Genomic DNA, 26,808 nt, shown 5'->3' with positions numbered 1-26,808 from the left:
ACAAAAATGACTTGCTCCACTTTATAAAGCTCAACAAGAACTTTAGTCTGATGTTCAGCAAAGATCCATAGTACTACTGACATACCATTTATTAGGCTCACAAAAAGAGTGAGTTAACTACACAATCTGTTGTCTCTTGTATAGTCTGCTTGCTTTTATATTCAGGCTTTGCCTGTTACCACTTAGAAAATATATTTGTAGAATTGGCTTTAATGATTATTACAGAGATTGCCAACCCGCAATATGGTAAATGTTAAAGTGGCAAGATTTTAAATTTAAATTCCCAGTGTCCAGCAACTAAGCAGGACAAGCTGAAAAGAGTGGGAATTGCTACAACGTTGGCCGTGAGTCAATTTTTACATGCTGATTACCTACTGTAACCACCAGCAATTTTGATGGTGTTTGGCAATCTTTATCTTACTTAGAAATATTTGCATAAAGGCAAAATAAGACATTTTAAATAGCCTCAAATCAGTTGTAAGAATAAAAACCAGCTGTATTTACTGTCCTCCTAAAAAGGCCCTGCTGCTGTACCAAAATTTGTGGCACTCTATAACTACTGAAATTGTGATACGAGATTGCATTCACTTTTATCTTACCCTGAGTAATACTATTTTCTACATCTGTAAAGGAACTGCACTATCATATACTATGCACTATCGTATCTTAAACTATTTAAAAGAACTGGCACAGCTACAATAAAAGTCATCCTTTTCTGTAGCTTGTTCTTTGCAAATCACCCAAATGCTAGCAGTTGAAGAGAGCCTTTGATTTCTTTTCATGTTGGCACTGTAAACCCCCTCTTGTTCGATACACACATATCCCTCAACTTCTGTCAAAAGCAAGAACAAATTTCCTAACCAAAACTGAAAAGTCCTTGGCTTTTCAAATGACTATAAATTGCATGGCTAAGTGCATATGGCCACAGGGCTGTCACAGTTACTTTTCTTGACAATTCATCATAGCATACTAATTCTGTAATATCATTACTGTGTCTCTTCTCACTGTACAGATCCAGCCAGCTAATTTAATCAACTAATAATAGATTCAGAAATGGATGCAAAGGGCCCTAGCACTTCAAATTATATTACTAGAGATGCACAGCAGCGAACGCAACATATTCTGTATTTGCCATTAAATATAACTCCAGTAAGTTATATTCTTCTAGTATGTTGGAGATTTTCCTTTGAAAAGCATTTTTGGAAGTTCAGGAAAGGTCTTTTTCAACAAGGCTAAAAAAGCAGTTTTTTCACAGTAAGCATAACTTACAATTACATTGCATTAATTTGAAGAAAAAATTATAATCAACTATTTAATCAATTATCATAATTACTGTAGGTAAGCTTCAAGGTAAAAAAAAAAAAAACACTGCAGGAAAGAAATGTGTGTCTGTAGTGGAAGCTAAAGGTGTATGATTAACCGCAAAGTGAGCCATTCAAAAAAGGACAATTAATTTTATTAAATTTTAATCTTCTCTGAAAATGTCAATGATGATTAAAAACACTATTCTATAACATCTCAGTCCATTTCGCATGCCATGAAGACTAATACTTAAACTTTGTATGATTTAAAAAAAAAAAAAAAGTAACCCAGAACACAGGTAAAACTAAAATGCAGACTGCATCCAATTTTTGCTTCTAAAACACTGACCGTCAAAGCAGAACCCCATGAAATTCCCAGGTAGGCAACAGAGACTCTGATCTCATATCCACTCACTGCAGCTAAGAAATCTGCACAATCCAAAGGGCACATCTTGCAAGATGCCCCAGACTCGGCACGGGGACAGGTGTACTTCATCCCTCACAGAACAGTTCTGAGGTACACATCTATGTGCCTGCGTGCGCGCCAGCGTATGTAACAGACGTGTACGTTCAAAGTAGCTGCATCCTTCATCACCAACATATCTTTGCTTTACTGTTCTCACAAGATGAGGAGCAAAGCTCTCAGGCATGGCTGCATGGAGGGTTGCACCGACTGCGTGGTGGCTGCTCCCTGGTCCTGGCAGCGACCAGGGACCGCGCTCACCTGAAGCCTCTGTCTGAGTTGCTGTAAGTCCCGTTTGCGCTATCGGAGCGCTAAAAAGGAAACGGATGCTGCTCTGGATATGATGTACTGTGAGGAAATCACGTTGAACAGACCCAATTTCAACCCCCACGTAGCATTTTCTACTTAAGATTAAATCTAGACGAATTGCCGATGTCAATCCAATTAATCTTTGGGGGAGCTCAGACTAAAGTCAATGAATCTCTTCACTTGCTGAGGCATTTTGTGTATTGGGGCCTAAAGAAGGCAAAAGTGTGTTTCCTGATGTAAACAGAGTTAATTTTGGCAAAACTCAGTGAGCAAGGCTGATAGAGATTTATAGACTTACTATCTGGCCATGATTCAGGAAGGCAAATATTTAACATTTCAAAAGCGATTAGAGGCCTCCAAAACGCAATGAATCTTCTGTACCCGCCAAAGCACTCTCCCTGAAATGAGGGTGCCCGACTCCAGACTTACATTAAGGCCACATTAAATACACACTTCTTAAAACACATTATGCAGAGATCACCGTGTTCTCTCTCTTTAAGGTGTCCAACGTCACTTGTTACTAGGCGCAACTCAAATTATGCCTACCTAGTCTAAAAGCAAGGCATCTGCTGGAGTACCATAATCTAACAAAACAAATAATTTTCCTTTCATCAATATACAACAGCTTTGTTCATTACTGGGAAACGTTAGGTGGTGAAGTATTGAGTGCTATGCATTTTACGCTTAAATCAATGTACTGTCTTGCAGTTATGCCACCTAATGTGTTTTTAAGCCATGCGCTACAGAAATCAATGTGGTTCTTATTTGATATTCAGTGTTAAGTTCAGCCTCATAAATTTAGAATTGCACTCTGTTATTTTGATGGTTATGTATTAACCATGTCCTGTAAGTTTTATGATTTTATATTCAGGCGTGCAGTAAATCATGCCAGTTATACACAACTGGCATAGGGTGGCTTTATTTTTACTGTCCGTTCTGGAAGAGAAAGAAAAGGATGATTCATTTGACCTATCGGGGAAGAAAAATACAGTATATCAGATGAATTTCAGAAGGTGTATCAGTAACAAAATTAGGCTCCATAAAATTTAACTGAGTCTTTTCTGAGACAAACTGATTTGCAGCAGATAAATGTGTTTGATATACTTCATCTTACCGATATTTCACACTGGAACAGGCACACAACAGTTGATCATTCTTTGTAACACATCTAGCAGGTGCTATGCTATTGTCTAGAAATCAAATGCTATGCTGTAAATATTTTTTCTAAAAAACTGATATTGGTATACAGAATAGAAACTAAGCCCTTCCCAGCAGCTTCTAAGATGCTTTAATAATGGAAAAACTTTTCTTACTTGTTATTTGTCTGAAGTATCTAAATAAACTTCCTCTTCTATAAGAAGCCAGAAAACCAATGCTCTGCAAAGTATGCTTTTTTTGTTAAGTGGAAATATTATTTTTCTTCCAATCTGCAATTTAATTTCTTGCCACAAAACGAACTACAGGTTCCTAGACCACATGACAATATAAAGATTTTTTGCTCGCTTCATTAAATGGCTTCTCTTCACCATTTTACACCATATTTTTCATACAATAGTAATGTCAGTGCTTATTCAATATATTTCAGAACAGTTGGGATTCATGGTTAATTTGAGAATTGTTTATCCCTTCATCATTGCGTTGGTTTGGGCTGGGATAGAATTAATTTCCTCCATAACAGCTCGTGTGGTGCCGTGGTTTGGATCTGTGGCCTAAATAGCGTTGATAACAGAGGCAGGTTTTAGCTTTTGCTGAGCAGTTCTCACACAGCATGAAGCCCTCCTCTGCCTCTCACATCGTCCCACCCGCGAGCAGGCTGGGGATGCACAGGGAGTTGGGAGGGGACACAGTTGGGACAGCTGACCCCAACTGACCAAAGGGATATCCCACACCATAGGACGTCATGGACACCATATAAAGCTGGGGGAATTAAAAGGAAGCATCGGAGTGATGGCATTTGTCTTCCCAAGTCACCACTACATGTGACAGAGCTCTGCTTTTCTGGGGATGGCTGAACACCTGCCAGCCCATGGGAAGTGGTGAAGGAATTCCTTGGTTTGCTTTGCTTGTGTGTGGCTTTTGCTTTTCCTATGAAACGGTCTTTATCTAAACCCACAAGTTTTCTCACTTTTCCCTTTCTGACTCTCTCCCCATCCCACTTGGGGATAGTGAGTGAGCAGCTCATTCCCCAGACAGGTACAAAACATCCTCACGTACCACTGAACTGACTGGCACCACCAGATTTTCAGAGTCTGGCAAATTTCCAGATCAAACGACAAGCCAGCAGTGAGACAGTGTAATGCCCCTCGTGACAAAGGCCACTATGGTTACACCGGACTTCCTCTATTGTCTTCCACTTTCTCAGGTGAAATCCTGAAACTAAAATCCTCTTTCAATTTCCAAGAGCTGTTAAAGACTGAAAAGGCCATTTAAAATCATGCTGTGCAGCGTTGTCATCTTTTTTTCTAATGTCACTATAACTTAAAAACTAAATGGATAAGAATGACAGGAAAGACTGTGTTTCTCCTGATAGCAATTCAAATCACAGAAAATAATCTGACAGTATCTATGGGGTAATCCAGGAGAAAAACAAGAAAGCTTTTCTTTAAAGTTAGCAATGTATATACTGGACATTTGCATGGATTGCTATCTAATCATACTTCAACAGTTCATTGCTTAGCAGAATAAAAAGGTGTTAATTTATGTCATCACAAAGGGCTGGAGCATCCTGGCTCTGCGGGAGGAGGTCCTGTACTTGTCTGCCCAACATTTACCCTGTCAAAGTTTCTTGGTGTTAAGCCCTACATTTTCTGAATTACATGTTAGATCTATATTCCAGTATAGGCTGCACTCTACACTTCAGAATCGGCCCCACCACTACAGTAATAAAACCAAAACATAAATGAACCATGAAATGTCTTAAATGAGGCAGCGCCACACAACCGCATTTGGGTTTGCACGACTTGGAACAGGCCTCACATTTTACACTGACTTGGTTTCATTTCTGAACTTACTTTCATTAGTTGCTTTTGTTAATAAATACAGACTGACTGCACAGGTCTAATTTGGGTGAGTTAAGAAGCACAAATAAGGCCACTTTTATGTGGCCTTGTTAGAGGAAGGCAACGAAAGTTCATTCTGTTTCTGCCTCTGTAGCCCTTGCCTGGGCACTGGGATAACGACTACAAACGCATCATGATGCAACAAATTCTTTCAGTGCAACTTCTATCAACTAGAACTGCAAACAGTCATGAAAGATAATCAAGTGCATTGTACACACAGAGAAAGAAAATTAACAATTGTGTGAAGAAATTCTAACTGACTGATAAGAAATATAGTCATAGTCACTTAGCTGTTGTACAGTTTACTACATATGCAGTGGTACTTGTATTGTTTTACAGTATTTTTTTCCGAAACACAACCTGCTGGCAAGCAAAATTAGATGATCCTCTTTTCCAATTTTTACTGTAATCCTGAGTCCTGATTTTCTCTGCATAAACCACATATAGATTTATATTTTGACAGCAGGAAGTGGGAAATATTTATAGCTAAAGAGACAGAAAAAGGAGTGTGCGCTACGAAGTATGTTACATAATAATTACCGCTCTCTAAAAGAGAAAGGTTTTGTTCATCGTATCCGTTAAGTTGGAGTTCATGCCACAGTAATTTACGGAAAGGATTCCCTAGAACTCTAGCAACTTTTTGGTTGACTAAAGCCCACAGAACTATATCATGAGGACCGTGAAAATTTCCCTTTGAAGAAAAACTTCATTTTATGTTAACAGCTAAGGTCAACGTCCAGCTAAAAGTCATTTCACAGACACACAGAAATGAGATAGAGGGCAAAGGCAGGAAGAGAGAGACCATGATATGGAAACACAACTTCATTGAAAACATTAACCTACAGGGTCCATCTCCTGGATTCCTTCAGCTAAAAAGTTTCTGGGCAGGTTTCACTGACACACCAGTAGCCCATGTTTTAACAATCCAAGGGAAGACACAAAGGCAGCACACTCTTGAAGGATAAAAAGAAAATCTGTGAAGCATATTTCCAATTTTGCTGTAATGGTGTGGAGAAAAAAACCCACAAAAACAAACAAAACAAAACCCAAACAACAGCAATAAATAAACCCCTTCTGAAAACCACAAACTTTGCTGAATGACACAGTCCTTGCCAAACCAAGAAACTAAACTCTCGGAAAGGGCAGGGCTAGAACAGATCAACACAGTGACTTCCATGGAGCAAGGGGATATAGGTCAGACTGTACAGAAATGTCAAGAGAAATGACTCCTCCACACTCCCACTCTGGATCACAACTGCCAGTGGCTGGCACAGCAAGGACCAGCTTTAAAGGAATTCTCAGGTGACACAGACCTCACACCTGAGTAAGAGAGGTGGGAAAAACGCAATCAAGGAACACACTCTGTTTGCTAGAAAGGGAGAGCACGAAGATACTCAGAAAACCTCATTCCAGGTATTATCTTACCATTTTCTCTGAAGAAGGAAAGGGAAAAAAAACCTCCGCTACCACCAGACTCTTCACACCACACCTATGCCTCAGTATTAGCACCAGAGTGCAAAGGAGCCCTGGCTTACGCCAGTATGGATGGAAAGGATACAGGATGCCCATTCAATATCTGGGCATTTGTATGTGATCTTCATTTATATATCCAAGGTCATTAGTATTTGCTTCTGCTACACATACCAATGCATTACATCCATCTGTTTAATCTCTGCTACTCACTGGGAGAGTACTGTGCTTTAAAATCTGAAGTATATTTTTTCTGAAATGTTCTTCCTGCCTAGTATGGGAAAAGATCTTCCAGCAGCCATTAGCTACAGCCATTTTCACATCTCATTTTAACAAGCTATAAAAGCAGAACAACATGCCAATTACATGAAATAAATAAAATGAGTGGGTACAAGATGGCTAAGAAAACCTCTTGCACTGCATATATTTGTTAGAGAGTGGGTTATTAGGGTTTCACTAATGCATTTATAACGCTGCAGAACAGTCTGGCACATCTGCATCTTCAGTACAACAGAACGGCAAAGATGATACAATCCTCAGAGAATTTCTATTTGAAATAATTCTAGATCTGTTTTATGTATACCAAGGAAGCTGCCAGTCAATCTGATCTTCAAACACACTGAACTCCACAGAGGGAACTCTGGTAAACTGCAGACTGTTCACCTAAATGCATTTCTTTTAGCAACATGAAAACTAGTTGCTGTATTTGGCTAATAATACGTTGCACATTTGGAGCTTTGTTAAATGCCTTAATTGTGTAGCAGAGAATAAAGTAGTTAATTTACACAAAAGGACACAGAGGTGAATTTTATGTCTACATCTCAGAACAAAATAAGTAAATTCACTGAACATATGGCTTATTAAATTTAATAGTTCCTTTCCAAGATGATTCTGATTGCCATGTTTTGAAAGATAGGATTTAAAAAAAAAAATTCTTTTGGATATTTGCCGTTAAGCAGATACACCATCTGTCTCCCCAAACGAAAAGAAACTCGAGACTTTGATTACTATTTTCCTAACCAAGATTTAAGGTAACGTATTTCCAGTACACTGATTAACTAGATCTGACATCACATCTTGGACCTGTTTATTATTCTTTTTCAAAGAACTACCCACATACATGCACAAATGTACCACGTGACATACGTACAATGAGAACACCATAAGGAAGCACCAGCACCTCTTGCATCATTTTCAAGCACTGTTGGTGACACCGTGTTATTCAAATAGGCATCTTGTATTTTCACTCAAGTTTCAAGGAGACAGATGTCTAAAGCATAACACTCTAAGTCGGACTTGGAATTTCTGTCACAAAATGCTCACATTAAAAAAGAAAACAAGAAAGGAAGCCACTCACAAATTTCATTGTAAAAATATATATCAAAAATAAGATCCTGGACTGAGCAGATCACAGAAATACTGTATATGAAGGGAAAAAGTGTGAGCCTGACAGTAAGTCAAATTCTTGTAATTTGTATATTTTATACTCCAGATCTTCAGAAGTCCAACTCATTTTTCCTGTCTATTTATTTTATAGGGAAATCTTTTTCACTAGTAGCCTTCAAGCCAACACAAGCAGTAACTCACCTGTGTCTGAACCAAAGTGATTCTTTCATTCCTACCAATAAGTGTATAGATTATGTGTCTGCTTCTTAAGTCACAAAGTATCTCTTTCAAATCCAGCACAAAGTGGGAGAGAAGCCCAGGAGCTGGGATCAATGGACTACTGGCCCCCCACCAGTCACAGGGGCCAGCAAGCCAACACAGCCATCGCTACCGCAGAAATACCACACCGTTTGGTCCTGACTCGGAAGGTGAATATTGCTGTTCATGTAAATCACACGAAGCTTCAATGGGGACTCCAGGCATGTCATGTTCAGCACTTTACAAGAGAGCTGAACAAAAATAAATCCTATACATAGTCAAAGGCATAGTGAAAAACCACAAGTGACAAAACCCCAAAAATAAATAAAAAGCAGTTTCATCACCCAAGTCCTGTGTACACTACGGAACTGATTTACTGCTGCAACATTTTTCTACTGTTCTAATAGCTGCATTAATCAAAGTATTAATCAAAGCAGCTTTTGAAGCAGAGCTTGACTCCTAACTCACACCCTCTCAAACAGCAGAAGGTCCACGTGCTGCTGCCCTCCCTGTCCCTGGTTACCACGGCATGGCAGGACAGTGCAAGGTAGCTGCTGGCAGCTGTAACAGCTCCCTTTTCCCTACGCTATGGACAGAAATGGGTGATATGAAGGCTGCAATGATGTTACCAAAAATTGTTTCAAAAGTTGCATTTGCTTTTGTCCTGAGACAGCACAGCCAGAGCAGAGGGTGCTGTATCCCTAAGGCAGGCTGCCTGCCTTCTGCCTAGACAGAAGGGCTCTGGATAAAACCTGTACAGCTTGCAACAACGTATGAACATTTTTTGACACTGTAACACTGCAAGAAGCGCAACCAGTAACAGCGAGGAAGCATTTTGTAATACTGTTAAATTAAGTACATAAATAATATATAACCATACAGAGGCAAAAGGAGAGCTGTGATATAGCTGGGCAAATGAGGCACAGGAAAACATACGTAAGAATTAAATCTGCAAGATAAGACCGGGGGCTGTAGAATAAGCAGGAATAGATGTCCAGAAAAACATGGTCCTAAAAACAGGATAGACAATGCTGGGAGCAAATGAGATCCTTGCTTTCGGGGGAGGAGGACAACAAGCATAAAAACACTGAGGAAGAGCAGGGAAAAACGGGGAAGATAAAGTTACTCACGTTGGCTCCAGCTCCCCACTCACAAGGTCTCCGTGGCCGCCGGCTCAGCCCTGGCTGTGGCACACGCAGAGCGGGCTCAGCGTGAGGCTGGTGAGCACCAGCTCCGCAAGCATGTAGGCAATCCCCATCAAGAACTAAATGTTTACTGCTAACGACTATTGATCTAGTAAAGTCTTGTTCTGAACTTCCAAACCAGCTGGTCTTTCCAACGCTCCCCTACCCGGTACACAAACCGCTCGGTTTCGACACAGAAGGCTGTTTGCACCAGCAGCTCAGCGGGTGCAGGCGGGAAGCGATGGTCGCCCCAGGCCGGCACGAGGCAGCTCACGGAACCACGAGCGTGCCAGCGCCTCTCTTCTAGCGCAGCACAAGGTAAAAAGAGCCTCAGCCGAGGGGCTGGGCAACGCCAGCTCCCCATCAAAGGGCATCCCTAATCGGGACACACAAAGCAGGAAGGCCCGGAGGCTCCCTAGGCTCTGGGTTTGGATCGAGCACATGGTGTGAATGCAGCTCGTGCTGCCTGCTCTGGTCCCATGTGAGGGTATGCCTGGGTGGCAGATAATAATCGTTAGGTAATAAAATTCCCATCAGATAATTTTTCTTCCAAATATTTGATTCAGAGCATGAAGCAGTACTCAAGCACGTGTTCGACCTGCATGTGATGTTACCATTGCTAATAAAGGCTGCTTGGCTTTATATTAGCTCTTTAGTAACAGCAGCTGAAATGAATTACCTAACAGGATGGATCTTCCATGGAAATCCTTGTACAAAATTATCAGAATTCACTTACTGAACTTGATGTTTAGATAGCATAAGAAAAAGTCTGTAAATAACATTGCCTTTGTCATTTTAATTCCTCAGACTTCAGAAACTCCTTGAAAGATGAATCAAGTATTTTAAGACCATCAGTACACAGAAGAGACTTCATCAAGTTATCAGCCATTTCCCAGACTGATGAATACTTTTTTTGTGCACAAATTAACAGAGCACAGACCACACGTGAGTACATTCAGCACTGCTTGACCTGTGCACATTCATTCTGGGTTCCGTATCTACAATCATCAATTTTTTATAGCATTGCCATAAATTCACATTTTGTATGCGTGCAACTCAGAAGTTTCCATCATTATTATTGATAAATCATCATAATGAAGTTACTCTCTGATTATTTCTTAAAATCCTTCTTAAAATACCATTAGTATTAATTAAGTAAAATTAAATAGACTTGCCAAACCAAGCTTTTTGTTTCTAATACTTGCAAAATTCCTTTGAATGCTAAGATTTACTAAACCTGATTAAAATATATTAAGTTTACAGAGGCATCTTAACAGCTCAGAGTTGTGGAATTTACCTTTCCTTCCATAAATAAGTAAAATAGATCTTGAAAAATTAGAAAAACTGCAATGAAGACTATAATTTTAATTACAGTGTATCTTTCTTTTGGTGGGATGGGTGGATAAGGCTTATCTAAGAACCTCACATGGAGAGCTACATACAAACCCTCCTTTCCTTTCCTGCTGCTAGCTTTTGTCATAGTCGATCTGTTAGACGATGTTTCACCATATTTGTATTCTGATGCAAAAATATTAACTAACCAAATGATAAATCCATTCACAAATGCATTTTAAGCATGAATGAGCCATACACGTGCTCACATAAGAAATGTGAAACAGAAATTATCATAGTATTAGGTGTTTTGGTCCAGCCTTTGAATACATATGTCTCATTGCTATGAAAGTCTGTTGGGCTTTTATTAAATAGCAGAATTTCGTTCATAATTACAGAGTCAAGTCTGTTGGTTATAACTCCTGTCAGAAATATGCAACTTATGTCCATACTGATATATATTAGCTAATTACTTTCAGTTTTAAGAATCATTTCCCCCTCCTTTAAGGAAATTACAAGAAGGTATAATTTTATTCACCCTGCTTGGTATATAGCTTATACTGCTCAGGAAGATTTGAGTGACAATGCTGGGCTTATGAAGAGTCACTGCACTACTCCTGATTTTTTTATGTCAGAGCATTCGAGCATCTCTGTAAATGCAATAAAATATCTAATAAAATAGGATATTTGTGATTGTATCAATAATTTTATCATCACACTCACCGTGACACAGTTCAGATTTCTAACAAGTGAAATGCTACAGTACTTGTCTGTTGGTTTATAAGAAATTCTGAAAGCGTGTCTTTAGGTCTATGTCTATGTCTATACTCATTTCAAAGCCACTGTCTACTTTCTCTCTTCTCTCCTTGTGCAAGTTTGTACATCTTTATAATGCCTTCTGATTAATTTATCACATAGTAAAGATTTTAAAAAATCATTATCCTTTTGATCTAAAAATCCTTATATTTCATCTTTAATATGTTCTTTTGAGAGGATATTTTTGGAGAAGTTGCCACGTATGTTCTACTCCTCTGAGACATAACAGCAGAGCTCAGGTAAGACTTCAGGAGCCTCAAATCGCATTTATAATTGTTTGAAAAGTTTTGTTTGTTAATAAAAAAACATTTATTTCACGATAAGAAAAATTAAAGTACTATTGCAGTATGTATGGCACAAGAAGACTAACAAAAAGAAAATACAAAAAAAAAACAATATATGAAAGAGTGTCAAAATTTATCACCACAGAAACAATTTGAAGCATTCCTAACATACAGTTATTTTGTGAACTAGACTCAGATAAGGAGGGACAAAAGTAGAGAAAAAGAAAAATATTGATTTCTTCAGATTGTTTTTCTAAGATGATCATTATTTCTGTAAGAAGATCTGTTTCTCCTTTTTTTTTAAGCCATGCAAAGAAAAAAAAAAATAACCCTCATTTTGCACATTCATATTGTAATATTCTGCTTTACAAAGAGTGCTTTTAAGCCATCACGTGTCAAATAAAACTAGGAGATTATCTGGAACGACATTAAAGCCTTAAGCTCAAGGCACTATGTTATATTAAAAAAAAAAGAAAAGCAGAAACAGAGAATAAATGGTCTTTTGGGCAAAGACTAGCAAATGCCATAATATTTTTACCAAGACTGAAAACAATGGGAGAAAAATATGGTGAATAATATCCATAAAAAAATGAAATACCTTAAAAAAAGAAGATTCATATAAATTATCAGAGGATCGACAAAAGCCATAGAAACTGTACAGCTACCTGCTCTACCTCCTTTACACTTCATCATGTACAATTATTTTTCTTAATAATGCTGACTGTGAAGTCCTCAGAATTATGTTCAAATCCTCCCCCCACAACTCCAGCCTTCAGGTTGAAGCACAGCAGTACTGATTGCTCCCGGAATGTTTTCTCAGGATCTTTAGCAAAACAGCTGGACTGGGGGTAAGACAGAATACACTGATCATCAACGTCTGCCTGCTGTGGTTATGGGTCAGTCTTCTAACATTTGTCATAGGTCTCTTATTTAACTTTTTTCTTTTTTTTTTTTTTTAAAAAAAGGGGGCCACACAAAATCACATAATGGTAATCACACCAGGCTGCCTTCATCTATCCTGATATCTATGGAAGCAAAATGCAATTAATTCGAACCACCCAGAAATCTGAAAACATAGGGGACATTTTGCTTTCAAATTCGTAGTTCATTTGAAAAGATTAGATGGCATTCTGTCACCTAAGAGAGCTGATACAGTGCTCCATTATGTATAGAATGTCCTTATTTGTGAGTAAGGACATTAAGTCCACAAATAGAGAGTCCACAGAGGAGAGGATGAGTCCTGATTGACACAGACAAGAGGACAGGCTTGGAGCGTGATCCAATCCCAAAATTTAGGATTAAACTGAATATGGGTACCCATCTCCAGATACTCTCAGGGAAGTCAACTTAAAGGTCAAGAAATAAAGAATAAAAACTGGTTAAGTATCACAATAGAAGTGGTCTTGAAGTATGCAGTAATTATCCAGAAAATTAGAGCTGGCAAATTAATCTAGATGATCAAGACTCAAGGAGTCTCTGAGCAGCTCCCCAGGGATGTATTGACAGGACTGTGCAGATAAGGTTTATTATTTCACTATTTAATAATGAAAACGTTGAGAACTTCACAAAGGAAGGAAACAAATGGAATTATTTACATATATTGTTACATTTAGAAATAACTGCGAAATGCATAAAAATGAGAAAAAAAACCTCCAAATATTTGTATCCCATTCACAAACAAATCACACAAATAAAAGCACCCAATTCCTAGAAATCTTGTGGCATTCACTGACACATTAACCCTTCAAGGCCAACAGCTTAGAAGGTTTGCTATAGTAAAAGAGATTATTAAAGTGAACGTCAGCATTTACACGCAGATGAAAACCATCAAAACTTACTCTCTGTAGTGCTACAGCACGCTCTTGAAAAACAACATACATACAAGTTTAGTAAAAATATTTTTGATGGCAGATTACTACTTGCTGGCACAGATGAGTTGTTTCATTGGCTGTGCTAAACCTGAGCATTTGAGTTCTCTGCAGCCTTCTCAGACTCCTCTTTCCTTTGCCCCTCACGTCCCACTACTTGTTTTCACTCATGTCTTTTCACTCTGAAGGTCACAGTTTGAGCCTTTACCTAATCCTTCCGACTCCACACCTTCTTTCTATGCAGTGTTTGGAAATAACTTTTTACTGCAACTGCTAGTGATGCTGTATTTTACGTAGCAAAAAGAAGTTTAAAAAGGGAAAAAAAAAAAAGAGAGCTAGAAAAGACAAACCCCATTTCTGTTAAGTAATTATATCCATTCCCTTGTTTTGTCCTTATTCACACTGTGTAATACAGCTTCAAACTATAAGATTACGTGGGAGATACAAAAAATAGCATATAACTCCTTAAAAATAATTCCTCTTTTTGGAAAGAGAACTGGAAAGAAGAGTAACTTCACTGTAATTCATCTTACTTCAAGTTTACTAAATAAAAATGTTCTATGGAAAACTGATAAATGCATTTCTTATCTAGCATCACTCAATTTTATTTTTTTTTTAAAAACACACATATTTTTCCCCCAGGAATCATGATTACTCATTCTTACAGCTCAGCATCTGAGGAAACAGAAGTTATATTCTCACTCTTGAACACTAATTTGATGTTGAGAAAAGTCCCTTAACCATTTGTGTGAAAAAAATCCAACTGCTACCTTTCAATATTTCTGAATGACAGTCATGGCTCTAAGCAAACAAATGATGCTCACATATTGTGCCTTGCCTACAGGCATGTTGTTGTAATTGAATGATATTATGTCTTCTTACAAGATGGTATCTCAGCTTCAATAGGGCAAACATGGCAAGGAAGTATCAGTTTCCACAGGCGTCTTGAACTTGCTGGCAAATACAACTTCATTAACTGAACGGTCTTCCTCTCGTTATCAGCAAGGCACTCCTGGAAAGCCTTAGACCAACTTGAACAGTCAGGAACTTCTGAGATATTTGTAACTGCAGAAATCACAAAAGCCATCCTTTCCACTGAATTGTTGCTCAGCTGTAAAATCTGTCCCAGAGAGATGTTACCTCAAGGCCCTCAATAATACCAGCATAGTTCTTAATTAATTAAGAAGTAAAAAAACCCTACCAAAACTTCCTCTTCCATCTCAGCTTCTAGGAAAAGAAGCTTGGTAAGTTTATATTTTTATTTCATTTACCTGGATAGCTGCATTGTGTATTTGGGAGCACCGAAAAAATACCAAAGGACAGCAGGTATAAACATGAGTTCATATTGCATCTACGCACAGTCTGATAGCCTCTGCAAATGAACTGTACCTGTGATATACTCCATGCATCCACTAAGCCTCTTAGAGACCAGCTTGTGTCAATCTCTCTCTCAGACCCCACCGCCTGACCACAGATGGATAATCACTGCGCAACCACGGACTCAGGTGGACAGACAGCACAGACAATACATGCAAGCCTAAGGCTCTTACACATTTCTAATGTTACAAAAGGCACCTTGAACTGGATGCCTTGAGGAGACGGGACAGATGATATCAGCAACTTATTTTGTAGTAACTACACCTCTTTCTGTCACTTCATTCACAACTAAAACTGCCTCTTCTTCTGACACCACTATTGTTCCGCTGCACAGCACTAAGCATCTAGAAACTTCAGGCGATTTTCTCCGTAAGAAATGAGTGATGTAGAGTTTGTACGTAACTACAGTGTAAGTGGTGTTAGTTAAATGCATTTACGTGACAAATCCAAGTGGATAACCAAGAAACAGTCCCTTTTTAGGACTTGGTTGTTCCAACTACTGCTTCATATCCTGAAAGCAATAGCACCTGAAGAACTGAATCTACACACTGCTCTGCTGCTAGTTGTGCAAATTATTGTCCATAAGGCCACTTTTTCTCACCATTTAGAAGCAGTACCTCTTCCAAAATTCAGTGGTTTTTAGCACAAGAATGTGAAAGATCACAGCAATGGCACCCTCTGGTGACAAACAGTAACACATTATAAGATAAATTATTCAGCCTCGAAAAGCATGTAAAGCTACTGCTTGATGTAAACCTATTACACGGAAAGCATTCCTACAGCAAGCTGCAAAATGTAGGTGGGTATTTTTAAGAATAATGAAAACTAACCTTCAATAGCAGGCAACTTCAGTGAAAAAGCAAGTTCTTCAAAATAATTCCACCTCTCCAGTATCATGATATCTTCCTCGTATGGGTTCTAGTCTAACCTGAAGTTCTTTAACCATCAGATAGACAAACTATAAACTGCAAAAACGGTCCTCTATTTTTATCATAGATAGTATTTCATGTTCACATATGGTTAAGATTTCAGTATGGCCTCTGTAGTGCTACCAAAAGCTTTTGAGATGTTGGAGAACATCAATGAGAGGTCTGGGAGCCATAGACTTAACAGGCGAGTGTTTTGGAAGTGGACAAACAGCTGCTCATAAGAAATCTTTCTCTTGATTCGAGAGGCAGAACTTCAGCCTTTCTGAAGCATTGCCAATCATCGCAATAGCTTCTTAAAGAAAGAATGTCAGAGAGTCAGCAATTTCAAATGCTACAGAAAGACTTCACAAATATCCAAGTACACCCCTTACCAATGTCAAGGGAGGAGACTGTCACAGAATGTGTAAAAGCTTACATTAAGGGGAAGGTTGTCTTCAGTACATGCGAAATATAGTGAAATTAAACACAAAGAAAACAGCTGATTTCCAGATTGCTCCTATAGCATTTGACAGAAGTAGTCAAATTCTGCCAGGAGCCTCTGCAAAACCTTGAGACAGAAAAAAAATTTATAGGTAAAATTATCAAACTCAGGCTCATGAATTAGATTTCTTCTCCTTTGATCTAAGGAACGGAACTTATGGCACATCTTTATCATTTACTACTGAAGAACTAAGTAAAAAGAAGGTCTTTAATAAAAGAGAGTAAAGTAATAATAATCTGTCTTGAAACTCAGTAATGACGGGATTATTTAGTTTTCAACATGTTCTGTTTATGCTAATACATGCATATTAGTTTCCTATCCATTTCTAACTGAAGAGCAATTCTATTCTACCTGAATACAATGCTACATTTCAACATTATGTTAACAATCAACTCAAATATATTGTCTTCGACAAACTGCCAGATTACCTGAAAAGAACAGTGTGCAGAGTGTAAACACAAAGCATATCAAATGAACTATTTAGAAACAGTAATAACATTTAAACATCCATATACAAGTGTGGTTTTACACTTATGGGAAACAGGCAGTCACTGTACTAACAGACAGACTTCGTTGGTCAGACTCAGGCCAAGCTTCATAAATGAAGGGCTGACTAGAAAAAACAGTAAGTACCTTGACCTAATTATGCACTAATCAGTGAAACATGCAAGTCTTTGTCATTAGCAAGATTATTAAGAGTGGGATATGCTACATGAGCAAAGGTGCCACTATCTGGCTTGTCAAATTTAGAGGAGGCTTTCAGTAAAATGTCACAATCTTTCGAAAAGGAAGATAGAAACTAAATTCAGTGTGTGGTTTCCTGTGATGTGTGTTTCAGTTTACAAGGGAAATGTGAAATACACATTCTTTTTGTTTCACCATGATAAATTTTGTTAAACACCACGCACAGGCAAACCTTCCTGCAAAGGTTTTATCGCTCATCAGCCACTCACAAGGCATTTATTACCAGGCTGGATTGCCTTTATCAGATACACTTTTCTGTTACCGAAAAGTATCAAAAGGCATTATTCTAACTCGGTTACGCTTTGAACAAAGGCACTGCCACTCGCTTACCCAGGTGACATATATCATCTAAGTTTGCTTCACTAAAACTAATAATTGACAAACTGAATGATGTGCTGTAACAGTTTTTGTTAAACGCAGTTTCATCATTTCTCTCTAGTAGATGGAACGGCTCATAATTAAAATATTAATGGAAACATCTCACGGTTATTTTGATAGCTTTTTCAAAAATCTCTGCATCTTGTGACCTTCACATAATGATGTGGATACAGCTTCATGCAAGAGCTCTTTCCTTATGAATCAGGAAACAGCAAGATCACAGCTAGCCTCAGCAGCTTATGAACCCAGCCGCTGCAGTATTTTCCAGGTAGCCTTAATTCACCAGCCTATACTTCTGTTTTCCTCAGTTTACTGGCTAAATACTGGATTTTGTTTCCCAGGTCTCAATTCATGGTTGCCCTGGTTCATGCAATTACATAGGGGGCATTCATATAATCCAAAAAAGTCACTCTGAAGAAGACTGCAAATCAGCCAGGTCCTCATGTGGTATATGGACAAAAAACACTACAGTCAAGGCTCAGCAGCCAGCGCGTGGCCTAGACTGTGGCAGATGTACTGAAATCTCTGATACCTCAGAGAAATGACAATTTAAAATTTTACAGACACTGAAGCCCTGACTGAAATGAATGGGCAAGAAGATTACAGACATTCATGGTGTAAGACCTCACCACACCATGCATAAGAGATTTTCTGTTTTCTTTTCTTTCCCTTCCTTTTTTTTTCTTTTTTCTTTTTTTTTTTTTACATTCCACCCATTTCTTCTATAATCAGGAGGGCTTATATATGTATCGCTTATCAATAAAACTTGAGATCCCAGTGTACGTCCCTTTGGTCAACACTGAACTGATTGGAAACTAACGGCTGCCAAATTGCTAAATGCCAGTTACAAGCAACTGAATGTCAAACCAGCATTTATTTCATCCTTTTAGGCCATCTAAGCAGAGCTGTCACCGTTGCCACATCTGCATTCTTACTTCCTAGAATATCACCAAACACTGTGCTTCGGATAGCACTTATTTAGCACTTTCAATATCCCTGTACGTTTAGCACTACTTCCATCGCATCATCCTGACCTAGACTAGAGTTTTACTGGGTTATAATAAAATTGAAACAAATGTTTAAGATTTGCTATACTGTCATTTCATATTCTTGTCTTCCACAAGGCTTTAAAGTTTACCAGAACCACGTATCCATTTTTTGTCCTGAACCCCATCATCTAGCCTCCCCCTGCACTGAATGCATAAGACATTTACCTGGACAAAACTGTAGTTGATGTGTAGTTAAGTCTTTAACAGTCATTCCTGCTAGTCAATTCCCTCATTAGGAAACCACTTCCTATCAGAAGTGCCCTCAGGTTTTGAGAGCACATCAAAATTGGATCCACTTAAGCAACCGAGCTTTGATACTGCGCTTAATGACTTTCTAAATTTGTCATTTACAAAGTACTTTATAAGCTTTCCTAAAGAAGAGATGAAGTATGCCCATGCACGAGCTAACCTCCCTAGCACTCCTTCTTAAGAAATCTAGTTGATGTATGACGTACGCGATTCCATTTTCTGAGTATATGACATTTCATTTAAATTTCAGCATTTCCTTAGGACCATCTGGGCACTTTCTCAGCTATGAACAGATCGTACAACTGTGGCAGCTCTTCCTCCCTTCTCTTTCATATCTGTCCTTCCTGCTCTTTCCAAGCTACCTGGGTAGATCTGGGAGGGAAACGGGCACAATGTTCCCAGACAGTGCTAACAGCTGAAATTAGCACTCTACTACTGCAATATACAGCAAGTCTGCAACTTCCCTGCTTCTTCTTTTTACACAAAACATAGATACACTATCTCAAAATGTAAGGGCATATTGTTTTTTTTCCCTCAATTAAAGACTACACAGATCTGCTTCAACTGTATCACCACTGTTTAAACACTCCATTTTAACAAGGAAAGTATTTCCCATAGGCAAAATGGAGTATTTCTCAGTGAGAAGATTAAGGAAGGAAGTTTAATTTCCCACCTTTTTAACCCAAACAGAATTCTGTCACCAGGAAGGTTAAAACCTTCTACTTTCAAACTGGTCTTACCACTCAGAGACATTAGCATGCATGTAACAAAACGAAAATCTTCTCAAGAGAAGAAACACAGTTTCACTATAACCTTTTCTGCAAATTATACAGTGTGAAAAAGAAAGTGGAATAAAAATTGAAATAATAATAAAATATTGAGAACAACATGTCAAAATTAAAACAGTAAAAATAAGAAAATAAACTCCTCGGCTGTGATCTGATGGTCTGGTGCCTCTTCGTATGCTCCTCTGATGTGGTAATATCTTTTCCATTGTAAGTCTAAGTCTGTTATTCAACATCAGGCCAGGAAAACCCCAGATTATACCGCTCATAAAATTGAAGCAACAATAAAATATGAGGTTAGTTTGAATTATAGGGTTTTGTTTGTTTGTTTTAAGATTTACTTTACGTATGCATTTGAGAAATTACTATATGAAATCACCATAGCAGGGGGAAAAAAAGATTCAATCAGAAGTAAAACACATAAATCTAGTTTCTCATACTTTATCTTACAATTTTCCTGACTTCACTTTACTTTATTCGTGGTACTCTATTTTATTGTAAGTAATATAAACACGATATCATCTGGTATCCAAACTTTTAATTACTACAACAAAAAACATTACCAAAGTAATGGGGAAAAAAAAATAGAATTCATTGTCACCAATATGTCTAGCATAGAAAATACCCGAAAACATCTGTGAAGCATCCTACAACACCTTTCCACGTGACTTGAATCCTCACACCTGATGCTGGAGACAGGCTGGCTCCAGTGGAGTAGGGAAGATCTTCTCCAGGAAGAAAGGGAGATAAAGTGAGGAAAAGGAAAGTGCATGGCACTACCAGATTCAATGACAGGACTCTCCAGGTTCATTCCAATAATGCACCACTTTTCCACACCTCACCAGGCACAGCTGGGCTATCAACACAGAAATGGTTCTGTGCATTCTAAACTATTTGCTTTTCACAGGCATTATCTACAAAGAACTACCAAAATCACAGTGGATTATTGCAGATTTCTTTAAAACAGACACACGGATTGCCACAGTATGACCTTGAACTATTTCCCTTGTTTTGCTGACGTTCGAGATTGCTTTATTTCTTCCCACTCATCCTTGTCTTGCCACTCAATTCAGAACCACTACCAGTAAGATAAAAGCATTCCTTGATCATTTTTTTTTTTTGGTCTGACATTATTTTAAAAACGTGGTTTCAGTCCTAGAAGTTCTCCTCCTCCCCCCAAGACACGCTTTTTTTTCCTTTTCTGACACACAAATGTAAAACAGAAACATCTCAAGTGTTTGATATTATAACATCGGAGTAGAAATCTCACAAAAACATTTTATGTTATGTCCCATTCTACCAGTAATATTATCCATTATATACAATAATAGTACTAATACAAAAAGTGTCAAGGTAACAATTTTCAACCAAAAAGAAAAGTCACCAACACCATTCCAGATTTTTTCTCTTTTACAACAGGAGAATTAACATGATCTAAATTCATATAAAACTCATGGATTTCCTTTGGGTCTGTTGGTTCATTTCAGCACTCTGAAATATTACCGAGATCTGCTCTGAGTTTACACGCTATTTTTCCGTTCTCCTTTCTTCTGTCTAGGATCATGTTTTCTCTCCTGTATTACTGTTTTTTTCAGCTTTTCCCTCTCCTCTGTCTAATGTTGGTTGAGTCTAATCGCCTTCCTAACAGCCTGTAACTGGTCATTCAGTAACAGCAAAGGCAGGAAAAGAGAAGATTGCAGATCTCTTGCAAAAGCATTCAGAACCTCAATCCTCCTTAATGATGACTATCATGTTTTCATAGATTTTTAAATTGAAAGCAACTTTAATTTACAATGGGTTTTATATTTTGGAGAAGAACATAATTTTCAGCTCAACTTAAAAGAAGAAAGAACAACTGCTCTACTTCAAAGAAAGAAAGAAAAAAAAAAGCCCTAGAAGACTACTTGCTTCTAGATCACTACCTAAACATAATCAGCACCTAAGCTTTGCACTGGAAATAGGAATACTGTAGGCTTAGGAAAGAACACAAGCTAACCGATGACAAATGCTACTTTTGAAAAGTTTTTGTCACATTTTTGAAAAAGCAGTTATAGGATTTAATAAAAGGAAAGAGAAAATAGGCATTCAGGAACCCTCCTGTGTATCTCCTATACTCTGTACCTGTGGGTACTAAAAATAATTCTCTCTGCAAAGCTGGCACATGGTATCAGAGGTGAGCAATATTTCTGATAGATTTTTTACATTTGTATGTATCACAAAAAGATTAATTTACCTAAATCTCACCACTCAATGCATCACGTTGAATAACATCTTGGTGATGGATTTGCTGTTACACATTGACATTGCCATGTCCAATGAGGAGATGGCCAGATCCAGAAAGCAGTAAAAGCTGGGAGATGCGGTAAGAACTAAGAGCCTAATCGGACTTGTGAAAATAAAAGCGTTGTTTTTCAAACTGGATCGTCAATAAGGTGTTCTGTTGAGGAGAATTTTAGTACACCAAGTAAAACATTGAAGTTAAATGAGTTTCCATTATTTCAATTTATCTATAAGCATTTCAAATCTGTTAATATTGCATGGTTCACAGAATTTTAATTTATGATAAAACTAAATCATAATAAATCTAGAAGTGTAGAAAATAGCTTTGTGAATGGATTTGAATGGGAACAAAATCCCATTTTCAGAACAATTTTTAGAAATTAAGCCTCCTCTGTGTTACTTAGAGATGTACTAAAAGTGACGAAACAGATTTAAAATTACAAGAAAAGTGAGAGGTATAGTTTGTTGCTTTTTTGTGTGTTTTTTTTTCTTTTCATTTTTTTTAAAGTACAATGACATAAATTGTGATAGTACCTCAATATTTTAAAAAAAATAAATAAACTTTTGGAGTTGAACTACTGTTTTGTAACACAACAGTTGAATCGTATCAGGGGAAAAAGGTTCAACGGTACTTTAAATAAATTCTGTGGTCTAGGCATCATGAGGTCCCTCTAATATTGCTGGGCATAAATGGATAAAAACTCATACCAAGAAATGTCTTGTTTTATGCTGCTATCCTGCAAATCTTAAACCATAACAGAGACTGAATTTCTCTTGAAGTATAGATTCTTGTTGCTTCCTCTTCAAGATGAATACCTAGCAGGTTATCGATCTGCTTCTGAAGGACATGGTGTTTATTATGTAGGAAAGCACTGCTGAGCACAAGCGTGAGAAATTAATGATGGTTTTGTAAGTGTCCACACTGTGGTGCTGAACCAGTGGGGCAACTGTCAATCTGTATGATAATGCATCCCAAAACTTCATAAAATCAGTGATGTGAAGAAGCATTGATTTTTGAGCAAACCAGGATTTGTGAGAGAGTAAGACTAAAAAGTTTACTGAAGTTAACACCTCTGTGTATATAACAGTTCCTTCATACTTGCGTGATTTTTTTTTAAACACCCGGAGATACAGAAATCCTTATCCCAAAAATCTTTCCAAGTACAAATGAATTGCACGTACTGTTTTGTTTCTTGAATGATGTTTGATCATGTCCTTCTTTCTCTTATTAACATCACTGTTAGAAAAATTACCTATTCAAAAGGAAGTCACTGCACTTTATTTCCAATTACTTAATAATTCACTTATTATAAGGAGGAAAATTAAATGCAAGCGAACAGACTCATTCTTTAATCAATGTCTGCAACAGTATGTATGAAAGTAGGTCCTTCTCAGAATGGCAAGTATCAAAACCTTTAGTTCATATTTTAACTAAGCTGAGTTTGCACCTTTATCACCCTGTATGATGGAGGACAAATCCCTGCAAATCCATTTTTACTATTTTTCCTCTTCAGTTTAATTTAAAAATATATGAGCACAGAAAATTCCCCAGGTAAAAATTTTTAGCTGATACTTACGAAGAACATGAATCTGGGTTATAAGCATTTGGAAGGACAGCTGGCTTACTGTAGTTTATTTTCAGAACCAACCAATGTCTAGGTTTTTGTCACAAATGATTGTTGCACTGCATAAAGTCTCATTTCTATGAACTTAAACTATACGAAACACAAGTGCTTTGCCTCAGTCTGATGCACAGGTTTGCTTTCTAAAAGCCCCTCAATATTTAGCAATAAGCAAACAGTGAATTAGTTTTACTTTTTTACAACTTCAAAAACATGAAAAAATACACAAAACTAAATCTGGTTGTTAAAAATTAGCACCATTGTTACAGCTACTAGCATACTGTAGATTATGAATATTACTTCAAGCTGTGTATAAAAATCATGTATGAGAAACTATTTCTCTTAAATTTCTTTCTGCTTCTCATCATTAAGTTTAATTTAACGTACTCTGAGCACAAAATTCTGTGAAAGATGATTGTGTGGAAAGTAAATTGTAAGGTAAACACTACATATATTATATGATATAGGTGTACTAGACTTCTCTGATACTGATGCTAAAAACCCCCAACATTAAAAAGCACCTTTAGTCAAACTGAGGAAGAAAAGTGAAAAATTCACCTGCAGAAGAATACTCATGTATTTTTAAGCACGATTTGTATTAAGAATAAACTGAAGAAAAAGGCCTACCGTTTTCTTCGTCGGACTTATTCTCATTGTCGGAGTCGGTAAGCGTGAGCGCTGAGTTTTCACGACTTGACAGACCAGAACTTCGCCTGGATTTGATCCCTCTTCCCCACAGCCTGATAGCATGCTCCGGAGACATTCCTCCCTCTGTGTCTGAGTCAGCATCGGAGCCGGTGCTCAAGGAATAGCCTTGATGGAGTATTCCTATGTCTGAGCAGTAGCCACTTCGATGGGGAGAGGGCTCACAGATTCCTAGTTCTGCAAGAGTGAAGTTTGTTCCTAGAAGGGCAATTTAAAAAAAAAAAATAAATAATTTAAAAGCTAGGGAATGAATTTTACGTTTGAAAACAATACATCTTTTAAATTTCTCTTAACTATGCTGTATCCCAAGCCTTTGTAAAGAATTACATACAGAGATCCCCGGTGCAGAGGTCCAGCAAGAGGTAACTAAAACTTACTGAGCATAGTTAAAATGGATGAAATATACAAAACAAAGTTAGGAGAGGTCTCCAAATTTTAGGTCACTGTTTTGACCCCAAATAATTAATCACTTAGGTATGGGATTAATATAAAGCTCATGACAAGCGCTAATGACATGATCAGCTTTATTATGTTTCTAACGTTATATTTGTAGGACCAGAGCATGAGCTTTGAAGTTCAGCATTTGGTTACTCAAAAAGAGGATTTTTTTCTTATGAAGTTAATTTTCTCATACACAAGTCTTTCATACAGATAGGATTTTTTATTCAAATTTTCATATCGTTTCCTATTTCCTGGAAAACAAACACCTGTTTCGGAGAACAGTTTATAGATCAGGATCACTTGAAAGAATGCAAACCTATCAGTGATGTAACATCAAACTTTGTCATCAGTTTTACACTTTTACATTAGGTGAGATTGGTAGTTCCATATCTGATATAGAAATCAAGATAGATTTCACAATCTTTGTAATTGTTTTCTACCTCTTTTCATCATGTTCAAGAAGGAAGTGTGCATCAACACCAAAATCAGGAAGTCACTGGTTTTAAAGGCAAAACTTTCAGGAACAATGTCAAAACGTGACCTTTAGCGTCAATAATGACTCAGTGGACAGTGTCTCATACATTTTTAAAACACATGGAGTCCCTCAGGCTTCTCAGAAAGTATAGACTTGCTGGTTGATTTCTGCTTGTGCATTGGTTTCCTACAGTAATGAACAGGATGGTAAAAAAAAAAAACAGGGAAATATTCACTGGTCTCTAAGGCTTTTGAAGGTTTTGAAAAGTGAAATGATTTTAGCTTCATTACGTTGGGCTAAAAATGAAGAACAAAGACAGACTTAAGTAGCTGGAAGTGTAACTGCCAACTATTCAATTAATTTCTTAATTCACAGGGAAACTAAATCTGTGGTCTCTGTTTGTAAAATAGTAGCTTTATTTTATAAAGTTTGTATTTTCTCCTCTTCCTCTACATTTTTTCAGAATGAAGCTATACAGTGGAAGTTCATACACTCAAAAATATACTTAAGTGTCTTCTATTAATAAAGATGTTAATTGGATTTTTCTTTTTTTTTTTTTTTTTTAAATATTACAACTTCTTTCACCGATTAGCCAGGAAAGATCATACAGTACTAAATCATTCTGGTTCATCTATCTGTATCAGCCCTCCCCAAGTTTCAAACCTAGTCGAAGTATTTTTTGGATATGACATGTATGCACACATCTACAGAAAGTAAACTGGGCCCTAGTTAATGTTCATTCCTAGAGCTCATCCACTAAAGGAAGGTGATGGATTTGTTCTGGAAGACTGAACTCCAACTTCCTCCAGCAACAGCTAGGCAGTAACACCGAGCATGCCAAAAGGGAGGAGATATGCTCCCTTTCTCCCCTAGTGTAACCAGTAAACCAGCCAGCAGCACGAGGGTGGCCAACAAAATCAGGTAAAGAAGTATCACTGACTTCAGTGCTTCAGAAGAAACGCAGCGTTTAGTAGCAATGCCTAAAAAGAATACTAAAAGGCTGACATTAAACAAGTCAGCTCTCTCATCAACACCAAATTAACCCAAACCCTCCTAGTTAGGAGTAAATTGTAACCTGCCTTCTAATATTTATTCTAGTAATCAGAAATTTTGTGGTTTAGTCAAAAGCAATGAACTGAACAGCCCTAAAAATGAGCTTCTCAAGTGCACTTCAGTCTAGAGATTTTTTGCCTTTTTTTTTTTAAACAAGAGCTCTAGCATGACACTTGGATGAAACTTTTAAAGAAAATGTAAATTTTAATCATGTGCAATTTCAGTAGAAGGCATTTAACAAAACCAGCTCAATTGATTAGTGTTGGTTTAGTCATATTAGCAAACTAACCTCAGACTCATTAAAAAAAGGTCAAAATCAACTTAACATATAAAATATATATAAAAAAACAGAGTGAACTGAAGCCTATTAGTCTCACACTTTTTGACCTACACAGGTAATGTGCATGTTGACATGAGATACATCTTAACATTTCCAAACTCACAGTTAAAGTGAAGTTTTTCAAGTTTTCTTGTTTGCTAGTGGCACAAATGTATACAAATGCATGCCAA

The 26,808-nt window shown here is 37.5% G+C and overlaps 1 protein-coding gene across 5 annotated transcripts in view; it reads right to left on the bottom strand.

Annotated features, from left to right (window-relative positions):
- The window catches only part of TENM2 (teneurin transmembrane protein 2), a 523,826-nt gene that overhangs the window by 456,780 nt on the left and 40,238 nt on the right, over positions 1-26,808 (bottom strand). For all 5 annotated transcript variants that reach the window (XM_086621658.1, XM_086621659.1, XM_086621661.1 and 2 more), the window contains exon 2: positions 24,252-24,527. In XM_086621658.1, the coding sequence (XP_086477784.1) occupies positions 24,252-24,527 (276 nt within the window). The remainder of the gene's footprint in view (positions 1-24,251; positions 24,528-26,808) is intronic.

This window comes from Tauraco erythrolophus, chromosome 16 (assembly GCF_009769465.1).
Source record: "Tauraco erythrolophus isolate bTauEry1 chromosome 16, bTauEry1.pri, whole genome shotgun sequence".
NCBI lineage: Eukaryota > Metazoa > Chordata > Aves > Musophagiformes > Musophagidae > Tauraco > Tauraco erythrolophus.
Note: the sequence above shows the minus strand (reverse complement) of the source record. Positions and strands in the feature narration are given on the sequence as shown.